Source organism: Seriola dumerili, unplaced genomic scaffold (genome assembly GCF_002260705.1).
Source record: "Seriola dumerili isolate Sdu_G_001 unplaced genomic scaffold, Sdu_1.0 BDQW01000088.1, whole genome shotgun sequence".
Taxonomy (NCBI): Eukaryota; Metazoa; Chordata; class Actinopteri; order Carangiformes; family Carangidae; genus Seriola; species Seriola dumerili.
The window spans coordinates 2,898,877-2,910,806 of record NW_019174343.1 but is presented as its reverse complement, the minus strand read 5'-3'; the positions used below and the strand labels follow the sequence as shown (position 1 = coordinate 2,910,806).

Here is an 11,930-nt window from a genome sequence, read left to right as displayed (position 1 = left end):
CATATATATATATACATATATATATATACATATATATATATACATATATACATATATATATATATATACACATATATATATATATATATATATATATATATATACTCTGACAGCTAATCAAAAGCTAAATTGAACAGGTATGTTTTGTATGTTTTCAGTCATCGTTTAAAAATGTCTACTGAGTCCGACCCTCTAATATTTCTAATATTAGACTCTGTGTCACATTTTTTATTATTTCCTGGCAACCCAGGAAAAAGTGCATTCTTGAGAAGGTTTGATGTGTCTTGGAGTAAAAGGTAAAATCTCTGACATTCTCCACCTATCCAAGAGGTTGAAAGTCTGCATCAACTTCATCAACATAAACCAGATTTTTTTGGTTGACTTGTCTTCCCACTTTTATCAATATGTGGGTTTAATGTTAAATTAGATCCCCTCCTAGAATAATGTTTGGACTGCAAAACAACTGTACTGAAAAAAAGATGGGGTATCTTCATTGGGTGCATATATATTTACAAAAGTAATATTGCTTGACTCCAAGGAACCATTAATAAAAATATACCTTCCCAAAGGATTTCTTAGTATATTGTGAACTTTGAAGTTTAATGTTGTTGTTAAATAGTACAGACCTCTTAGGGGATTGTCCAGCCCCCCCCCAACCCCAACCCACTCTCTTTTTAAATGCTGCAAATGTTTCTTGGAGAAAAACAATATCTGGAGATTTGACCTGATTATATAAACTAGCATGTTTTCTTCTCTTCATTGTCATGTGCAGAAACATGTAATACAGCCTATTGTGATGACAGCAAAATATTTCTGACATTGTTACAGAGTTACATATCTTCCCTCCTCCTCTCCCAACCTCCCCCACCCCCTTCCCTTTACCTAAACTAACACTGATGAAACAAAAAGACAAACATAAAAACAAAGAAGACAGTTAAAGAAAAGCTTGAAGGAGGAAAGATTAGTCGCAGCTTTTATCCACTCAGCATTCAGATCTGCCTGGACCTCCTATGGTCAAATCTTGATTTTATAACTGTGACATCATCCGACAAAATCACCAAACACATCAATGAAAGACAAAGATTGATCAGAGAGAAAGTTAAAAGAGACACAATCTTTCTTATTCAGTCTCTCACACAGAGCACAGCCTCCATCTGGATCCACAATAGTTTATTCTTTATTTACTTCAACTCCAGAACGTAACAGACTTTTATTAGAGGCAGGTCTTTATGTCTAACTCCCTCTGTTTCATATGTAGAGTTGGTCATAGTCGTTAGTACAAAGCCTCGTTACCAATGACTTCTCTCTCTCTCTCTCCCTCCCTCCCTCCCTCTCTCCTGCTCTCTCTGCTCTGTGTGTCTTATGTTTAGTTATTCCTCTGCCTCCTTTAGTAAAAATGATACATGTAATGAAAGTAGTTTATTCGCTGTAATGGAGGCGAGGCTCAGTGTATTGGAAGTACTCCTCCTCTTCCCTGCAGTTCCCGAGAAGCTGGAAACCAGAGCTGCTTGGTAGACTGCAGCTCGGCACTCCACTGTCCAGTGGTGGAAATATCATCAGTCTGGCTCTACATTACTGGTTTGATGTTTTCATATCTGATAATAAATTCAATGATTGTTGGTCAGACAACACTAAACAATTCATTGAGGACATAATCTGCACATTAATGTAAGTCTAATAGGTCAAAGTTGAAGCAGGATGCAAAGTTGCGCCTTCAACTCATCTCAGTACAAACTGAGAATTAGTTGAGGTGGAAAAGTTGGTGTATGGAAAACAACAAAATGCAACAAAGGGTAATGAAAACAAACTAACAATAAAAGCATGTGTCTTAAACATCCAGTGACGCTTCCTCTGGAGCGATGAAAACATCAGGTCTGTGTGGAGCAGTGATCAGATTGTAGTGTTCCTCAAACTAATACATGAAACAAATAGATGTAATATTAGCATCATGTTTTCCATGTGCTTTTAATTCATTTGAGGTTACACAGGCACTCTTCTCATTACTTTATCTCATCGCAACGACCCTCTTTTTCTGTAATGCTTCAAGATTAGAAATATACCGTTTATCTCTTAACACAGTGGATGGAAAAACACATTCATGGAACTTCAGTTAAAATGTAGCTATATTTGGATAGTAATTGTCTCTTTTAAACATATTTGGTTTGTTTTTTCCTTTTATTATTATTGTGATCATATTATAGTTTGTACTAATAACAAGACAAATTGGAAGGTTGAGTCCCAATAGGAGAAGTCTGACAGCTGTCTGTACAGTGATGCTACTATTCATGGGTCAGAGAGCGCACACGGAACTGAAACCTCACATGGAAAATAAGTCGACCACAACTTCCCGTTTTTGCTAAATTTATGTTGTGTGTGTCTGTGTGTGTGTGTGTGTGTGTGTGTGTGTGCGTGCATGTGTTTATGTGTGTCATACCTGAGAAGATGTAGTTGTAGCCCGTGCGTCCATACAACTCCCCCCAGCCTGCCAGAGTGGACGACCGGCAAATATGCTGCAATGAGGAAGAAACAACACAAGATCAGACAGTGTTGTTTTACTTCACTGAAGCAGCAGCCACAGAAAATCAGACAATTTCATGATAATATGAGATGACTCTTAGAGGTATTTGTTATTTTAGCGCCATAACCAGACCTGGTTCAGTCTCTATTACAGTGTGTTTTACCACAAGCTGCAGTACTTTTGGTACTTTTCATTTGGTTAGTCATTTAGCTTCTCCATCTAGCTTTTCTATGAAACTTTTGGCCTTCAGTGCTGGTAAAATCCACTGTCCAACCAATCAGAGAGATTCTTATATCCCATGACCAATTGTGATTGTTTAGCCTGGTTTTAAATGACTGCGAATTGATTAACTAATAGGAAAAGCAGCTGGAAAAAAGAAATGGAAATTGAAAAGGGAATCCGGGTATGTATTCCCATTTTTACAATGCTTTTTCTAACAGTCTTTCAAATTCTATTATTTATTCATGAATTAATAAATGTATTTATAAATGGTTTATTTAATGAAAGTTTTATTATGTTTCTGGAAATATTTATTGATGGATTACGTGTTAATTTATAAATTCTTTCTACAATTCCTATTTGTAATGCCTATTAAAATATGAAATTAAGGAAATGCTTCATTACTTTTCCTGTGACATCCCTGGTCCTCCATACTTCCATGATATGGAGAAAGTAATCCACGCCTTTATCACAACTCCACTGGACTACTGTTAATTCTCTGTATTTAGGCCTTCCCCAGTCTTCACTATGTCACTTAAAGTTGTTCCAGAATGCAGCTGTAAGGATGTTGACTGGTACTAAAAAGCGTGACCACATCATCCCAGTCTCAGCCCCCCTTCACTGGCTAAAGGAGCAAGAGCTTCTGCAGTTGCTGCTCCAAAATTATGGAACCAGCTGCCATTCGAAATCAGATGTGCTCCCTCCATCTCCATTTTTAAATTTGGGCTAAAAACACATTTTTATTCACTGGCCTCGCTAACTTTTCAGTCTGTTGTCATGTTCATACTTGTATATTTGCTCTGTTATTTTCTCGTTTTTGTTAGTATTCTTATATGTTTCTGTACACAGTATATCTACTATGCTTTCCTTGTGTTTTACTTATTCTATACATTTGTTTTACTTGCTTTCATTTAATTTAATTGTCCTTTGTACAGCACTTTGGTGTCAGCTCAAGCTGTGTTTAAATGTGCTCTAGAAATAAAGTTGACTTGACTTGACATTTTCTCAAATCCAAGTTGGCACGTTGCCCATTTTGTGCGACCAATATTCCAAAATCCAAAGAAATTACTGAAGATCTTAGTAGAAGTAGCAGTAGTAGTAGTAGTGGTAGAAGTATTAGTATTAGAGAATGTATAGTTTACAGTGGAGTAGCAGTACCTTGCCATTGTAGAGGATAACAGGACAGACGAACCTCCCTCTGCAGCGAGCCAGTTTACTCCGGTTCACCAGGTCTTGCAGCTTACTGATCTGTACTGTGCTCTCAAACCTGTACACACACAAACCACTATGTTATCCATTAGACTCCATTATGCTTAAATTTGGCACATTATATATACAATGTAATTACAAAGCACTTGTTCAACAATTAGTGTTAACTAAATACTATAGCAACATCTGAAATAACACAGCCCCTACATAATCAACTGCTCTTATCTTATATGTAGGCTACAGTAAACTGGGTCATTCGGCTTCAGCCACAGATCGTGACTCAACAAGCGTTAATCATTTCATTACATTCAGCTTCTTTACTGCCACCAAAACACCAAGACATGAATGATCAATGGAGGAGTTAATGAAGTTACAGTGAACATTTAAGATAATCAACACTGAACTTACAATACTCAGCAAGAGCTTTTTGTGACTGACTGATAATAAATGATTCACATCAGTCAATCATTGGCAGACCACTGTGCAGACTGTTTACCCTTTGCTTTTTTAGCCTTTTCAACTTTTCAAATGAGTTTTAGTGGAACAACGAATCAATATTTTATAATCTGTTTATCTGTTGATTATTTTTAACCAACTAAACAGTCTATATCAGAGAATAGTTAAAATGACCATTACAATAGATAGACAAAACACTGAAAATAATAACAATTCACTCTGGAGAAGCTACAACAAAGGTTGAGAGAAAAGGTTGTTTAAAATTTCACACCGATGATGTCTTCAACAGACCAAAACCTATCCGCTTACGGCCTCCGACGATTATGAAAACAAGTTAATGAAGATTAAGTGATTATTGTGCCGCATTCTGTTTCACAACAAATTTCGTCCCCCTAACAAAAACCATTCCCCCATCCACTTCCTGGTTACGTTTTGGCCTACGTTAGCAACATACATAGGAGTGCGTCATCTTGAGCAGTTCACCGGTTCAGAGTCAGGCCAGCCTTTAACGAGGGACAGAGCGGAATATGTTGAATACAATTTAGCTAAATGTTGAAATATATGTTTTGGAGTTTTCAGTATGTTGGTGCAGTGCAGTACAACATATCTGATCTAACTTATTTTGGTATAATTTATTTTTATTTATTATTTTTATACTCTGAATATATGTTCAGTTGTTTTCAGTAAGTTGTGGAAGTAAATTAATTTTACAACATAGTTGATCTTATTTATTTTGATCTACTCTTGATCTTTTATATTACTTTTTATACTATATATTTAATTGTATATGTTTAGATTTTACATGTTTTTTTATTTATTTATTGTGTTTAAAGCTTACGAAAGTCCACTGTTAAAAAGACAAAGTTTTTTTTAAGGTTCAATAAATGCGTGGTGTTCCCAAAGTCAATGAGTAATCGTGTTAAATAAATTGTGATCTCAATATTGATCGAAAATAATCATGATTATGATTTTTGCCATAATCTAACAGCCCTAACTGTCACATATGACAAAAAGGAAAGAAAAGCAACAAATCCTCACATTTGAGAGGCTGACACCAGAGAATATTTGGGTATTTCATCCATAGTCTCTCAATTTACTGTATCACAATATGTATAACAATAATAGAGGATTTCAGCCTCATCGCCCTCTTGTGGCTATAAACCAATGTGTATTTGATATTTTATTTATTTCAAATACACATTTAGATTGACAAATTGTTTCAACCCTTATACAAACTACATTCAATCACAAATAATGCTGCCTAGAAACCCCCTTCAAAAATGTCGACCTAATATCTGGTGCTGCTGTGAATAACTTAAATCTTACTTCCCATTTTCATTTTCAAGTTCGAGCGATGGGAAATTGCAGGAACTGACTATGAAATTAAAATATGTTGCTGGAAGGAAAACTTTTCTGCAGGATTTGCCAGCCAATACTGTATGGCTTGGTTGTGAATAACTGTTTTGGTCCTATGCTACAGCATTTCTTTTATTTCCAGCACTACAATGGAAAATAGTTCAAATGCATTAATCAGCAGCAAGAAATGAGGATTTATTGAGTCACTGCAAATTGTTTCCCCATTTCCGGCAACAATGTGACCGTGTGTGACAGGACAGTCACTTCACCCCTCTGCTGTCTTCATGTGATCACAGGGGCTGGAGATGGCGGCTGACCTTTGCTCCTTGCACCACAGGTGTGCATGATTACAGGAGTAACACAAACAATTTACAAATAATTACCAACTGAGTGGACTGGACTTTGTATTGGAAAATGATGGATTGGTACCTGTCGCTCTCGACATCTGTGCATTCATACTCCAGGAAAACTATCTGCCGGGGGTAATGGCCACATACTTCTCCATTGGGGTTGTGGATGACACTGTACTTGTAATCTCTGGCAAATAGCTCCAGACAACGCTTCTCTATCGCCTCCACCTGAAGAAAAACAAAACCAAACATTATGGCATTGGCTTAAAAATATATAAATATACAAATGCTTCAGCTGGAGAATGATGAAGCTTGGGAATGGGTCCTCTAGATAGATTATTGGCCTCTGACAAAGCTAATCAGAATGTTGTGGTTTGCATTATTGCATTAGACACTGATCACAGACAAATATCTAGGAATTTATATGGAAACAAGATAATCAAATTAAAGCATTCAGGACTATTTCTACCTTTACACTGGCAACTTGTTGACCTCTATTTATGATTAAATAGGATTTTGGCAGTCATCATTCATAGATCCATTTAGCCCCTCTAAATATAATCAATACACTGTACAAGCAGATCTACAAGTTTTGTGCCAGATGATTGCATGCTTTGATGCAGACTCCTGTAACTACCAGGAAAGTGAATGTCGAACAGCTAATTTGCATTCAAAGTGTATTTATTTGTTGAATTCTTGTTGATTGAGCATTATCACATAGATGATAAAAAATATCAGTAGCAGTAGTAGTAAGAATTACTGTGAATAACTACAAAACTATATTCAACTTGGGAAACATTCAAAACACCAACAGAATGTATTTCATGCCAGATATGAATAAACACTGTGAGTACAGGAGAAGGAAGCATCAAAATAAGCCCTGGTGTGAGCCTACGCATAAAAACATTGTACAGTTATGGACATTGAATGCTGCTTGATTGAGAAGATACCCACGAAGTTAGCTGTGGTTCCTTTAACCTACAGTTGATGTTATTTTACTTATATATGAGGTCACTTTAAATGCCTTGATTCTGTAAGGCAGTCCGGTTGTCAAGTAGCTAAAACACACCGAAAAATGACCCCAGTCTTACCCGAGGAGTGACTTCCTTCGCTCTATACTGAGTCTTGGAAAACAAATCTATCAAATCCGCTATTTCCTCGCTCTTTCTGACCGACAGCCCAGACGCAGTGAAACCGCCGGCTGCGGAGGAGGGGGAGGCGGCCATCATAGCGCCTCGACCCGAGACGGTGGCCTCTAGCCGAACTCGACCTCCTTCAAACACCGCAGAGCCTTGTCCTTTGGATCGGGAAGACCGACCAGGCCATCCCCTCCCAGCCAGCTTCTTCCTGACTGCCCGCTTGAGGGGGCCGGAGCCGGGGAGTCTTCCTGAATTCAGGGCACCGGCGAGCTGCTCCAATCTCCAAACAGAAGCCGTTAGCCAGCCCGCACAGCCAGCTACTCACACCACAGCGGCTGCTGCTGCTACTGGAGTTAGCACAAATAGCTAAGAGACTACTTCAGCTTCCCAGGCATAGGTTGATCGTTTCCACTCACCCAAAACCCTCGAAAATTCGTTTGACACAATCTCAGACTTTTTTAGTCCTCCACCACATCACCACTGTTTTGTTTTCGTTTCTGACATAAGGTGAAGGGATGGCCGGTTCTCCACACCAGCTAACCGAAGTCCAGTCAGCTGTAGTCAGGAAATCTCCAGGATCCTTCCCGGCCTGCTCACGTTTCCTCAATGTCACGTCTTCATATCTCCTTGGTAACCACGTCTATGACAGTAAACGGATTGAATTTATACAGAAGCCAATCCTGTAGCTGCAGGATCTGAATGCTGTTGTTGTTGTGGTGGTGTATGAGAGCCCCAGCAGTGGAGAGTTGTGTTGCAATCTGTGTACCACAGTCTGAGAGTACAACAGGCGGTAAACAGGAAGCTAACAAGACCACGTGACAGCCATCTCCCCTTTAAATGACGTTGATATTTTGAACTGTCTGCTACAGAGAGGCTCCGGTTGCGGCCTGTAGCACCACAAACCACGCCCACCACATGGACCGCCTCCTTTGGCCGCATTGGCCGATGGGTTGTACGTCAACGTCACTGTCATAACTTGTTTTTTTTTCCGTTACTTTTTTTATTGACAAACTTCATAATATAATTAAAAATGCACAATAAGAACATGCCGCTTTGTTTATTTAAATTTTTTTTTTAATTTTATGTTTTATTTATTTTATTTTTATTTTTCAAATTATTTCGTGGCTTTTATTCTAATTTAAGGAAAGGGAGGGGCAAAAGTGTAGTTTTCATGTTTTCATTAATATTCATTTATGTGTTTTTCTTCACCATATATTTGTAACTGTTAGAGACCAATGTTTTGCTTAGCTCTTTTATTTGTTAGAAAAATAACAAAACTCAATAATAAAATAAATATACTATGGAGAAAAAAAACAAGACCATGATATGTATGATAGAACCAGAATAGTTTGATTATTGCATGTCATCCAATACTAAAAAGCCTCCCAAAAGGTCCTAGTTCAATTACAAGAAAAAAAAAGAGATATTCTCTCACATTTATTACTTAAAATCACTCAGCTGTTGTCTCTCTGATAGAGACACTGTGTGAGGGAGCTGGGAGGCATCCCCCCTCACCAAAGTGAAAAAACACACACACTGACTGTGTAACGTTGGACAAGCTGATGCAGGAAGTTCATTATTCCTCCGCACCGTCAACAGTCAGAGCTGGAGATATGTTTTCGGGTTGTCCTTCTGTCTTTGTGTACGTCCGTCCCATTCTCGTGGAGGCAATATCTCAGTGACGTCTTGATGTGATACAAATATTCACTAGGACTCAAGGACAAACCGATTAGATTTTGAGGGTCAGTGGTCAAAGGTCAAGGGTGTGGTGACCTCACAAAACACAGTTTTGGCCTTGTGAACATGATATCTCTGTATCTCCCTGAGGGAATTTCTTCAAAATTTTGCACAAATATTCACTTGGACTCAAGGACAAAGTGATTAGATTTTGGTGGACAAAGGTCAAAGGTCAAGGTCAATGTGACCTCACAAAACACTTTTTAGCCATTACTCAAGACTTCACATAGAAATTATGACAAAATTTCACACAAATGTTTAATATTTTCTAACCTGAAATTAGTCTGAGTGGAGGAGGCAGACACCCACGAGGAGGTGATTCTAGTTTTTGTTATGTTGTGCTTTTTGAACCTGATTAACCACTCTCTCTCTCTACTTCCGAGGGCATGTTTTATAGAGTGCACACATGAGACTGCAGCTCAGGGGTGGGGGGGGGGTGGGGGGGGGGGGGTGGGGGTGGGTTGGTTAAGTCGAGGCTTTAATTAGTATTTCTTGACTTTGTTATGTATTTCATTTATCCTGTATTAGGCTGTAGATATGTTAATACTGGTAATACTACATTGTAAGTACATTTGTTAAAGGTAGTGGGAGTGGTCATGTACCCTCCAGTGTAGAAGTGAGCTGGTAGAGACTCCAGGCATCCCAGTGCGAGAGCAGCACTGTGTGTCTAAAACAGAAACAGAACCATTTATTTGGCACAAAATCAAGGCGCAGTGGCAAAAATGATGGGATGAAGAGCTAAAAGGAAGACATGTGCACCAGATCCAGCAGGAGGTTGGAAGTGGAAAAGAAAAGAGACTGCGTTTTGTTTTTTGTCTGTCCAAAAGATGAAAATGAGAGGAACCTATTAAGGACTCAGTTGGAACAAGAAGGGATCAAATGCATGGATCTTAAAAGCAGTACTCACAAATATGGCTTGATAACAGGAATATGAGGACTCTGTAATTCAACAGTAGGTGGCGATAATGCTCCATATGGTTGGAATTTGCCATAAAAACGAAGAAGAAGAATCATTGTGCGTCAGAGAGGGGGTCAGGTTGTGTCTTCTCTGTGGTTGGAGTCTGTAGCCCTGGGAAAAGCGGCTTCTGCTGTCCACCAGCCGGCCACCTGATTGTAGGATTTGTACCATATTTTTTGTAACCTGTTTGCACATGTAAAAAAAAAGAAAACTCTGCGCTCTGGAACAAAAAAACCCTGTCTGATGCTGTTCTTTACTCCACCCTACACCTCAATCCTGCTGGCTCCCATCCTGTCTGTAAGGGTTTACTACCAACCACACCTCACACACTGGCTTAGTGTTTATCAGTCAGTACTGATGATTGATTGGGTGATGGATGATTTGGAAATGCTTCTTAGGACACTGACACTGATTCCGAGGCCAGACAAATGAGTATGTAAATGTAAAAATATAGTTATCTAGGAAAACAGCCACCACACCCACACCTTCACATTTCTTGGGTCACTGTGATGCCGCTTTGTATGATGTGTGAATATCTGTACCTTAAAAGCAGCGTGGGAATATAAGCAAAAAGCTTCCACACTGAGGAAGCTTCCCGTCACATTATTCGCCTGTAGCTCAACGCTTCCCTTTAGTTGATAAAGACAGTACTGATACTGAACCAAGAGCAGATCTGATTCAAGTGAGTGTCCAGAAACAGAAAAAAAGCAGGAATAGAAGTCGGGCATGATCCTGAACACGATGCAGGGTTTGTGGAAAAAGTGATTGTCTTGATTCTTGTTATTGCTGATAAACAGCATATCAACAGACCCACTGTGCCTTTGTGACTGTACTGTACTCTCACTAATATCATCTGACTTTATCATTTCATACAAAGAAAAATTAGAAAGTCTTAGAAAGCATTTAAAATAGCGATATGGAGTCATGGGATACACATACCAGATTGTTTTCATTAAACTAAATGCAGCAAAATGTTCATAGTAAAAATAATAATAATAGAAAAATTCTATTTAAATCTTGGATGTGGACCAGACCAATAATTAATCAATTATTGCCCTTCTATTCTCTGGTGTGCTCAGGGTTTTTACGCAGCCATTCACTTTAGATGTTTGGTCAGTTTTTACATCCTGGTCCTGAGCGAAACATTTCATTTCACCTCTACTTTCATGCTCTGTGACAAATATGTTAACAAGCTTTTAATTATATCCTGGTAACTAACAAACCAACACAGAGGTAATTATTCAGAGCTACGTCATAAAAGAGCACAAGACATTTATACGTTCTCAAGTGCTGTTTGCTGTCCCCCTAAAATCAATCCGCTTAAATAAGTTCAGATTCTGTGGAAGCTGAGAAAGGCCATACTCGCAAATATTTTTTTTTATCCTGTTCTCTCAAGATAACAAAGCTCATTATCTCGAGATAACAAAGCTTGTTATCTCGAAAATAACAAGATATTATCACTAGAAAATAATTTTGACTGAACTTCATACACTAAGTTGCAGTAACACTCCTCCTCAGCAACAGTAATTAGTGATGAGGACTGATCTGAAAATGATCTTCTATGAAAAGATGCAGTGTGATTTCTGCCCTTGATTGAAATATTCTCTGATGTTGATCAACGTGTCGTCCTGACATTTTCACTTTACAGCTCTAGAAGTTTCCATCTGCTTACTGGCTGCATACTGATCTCTGATTAACAAAGTCATTGTAATGAGAAAACAAGCTTTGTCATCTCCAGATAACAGGGTAATTATCTTGTTATCTCAGGATAACAAAAAATCATTTTCTCCTCATAATATCTCGTTATCTTGGTATAACGAGCTTTGTTATCTTGAGATAAGGGGATAAAAAATATTTTTGAATATGGCCTTTCTCAGCTTCTGTAGTTATCTATGACAATGAAGTCCCACTGAAGTGTTTTCCTAACACAAATGAATTAGTGGTTTTTGGATGAGATACTGTTATCTTAGCGGCTGACCTGCAGTAAT

General features: G+C 38.3%; 1 protein-coding gene across 2 annotated transcripts in view; it reads right to left on the bottom strand.

Moving 5' to 3' along the window:
* Positions 1-8,066, bottom strand: part of mtmr14 (myotubularin related protein 14) — a 22,907-nt gene extending 14,841 nt beyond the window's left edge. Inside the window, exons 1-4 of one of the 2 annotated variants that reach the window (XM_022745188.1) lie at positions 7,200-8,066; positions 6,188-6,336; positions 3,896-4,004; positions 2,435-2,510 (exon numbers count right to left, since the gene is read on the bottom strand). In XM_022745188.1, the coding sequence (XP_022600909.1) occupies positions 2,435-2,510; positions 3,896-4,004; positions 6,188-6,336; positions 7,200-7,337 (472 nt within the window). In that variant the 5' untranslated portion in view covers positions 7,338-8,066. The remainder of the gene's footprint in view (positions 1-2,434; positions 2,511-3,895; positions 4,005-6,187; positions 6,337-7,199) is intronic. The other variant, XM_022745187.1, reaches the window with a different exon arrangement.
* Between the last annotated feature and the right edge of the window lie 3,864 nt (positions 8,067-11,930).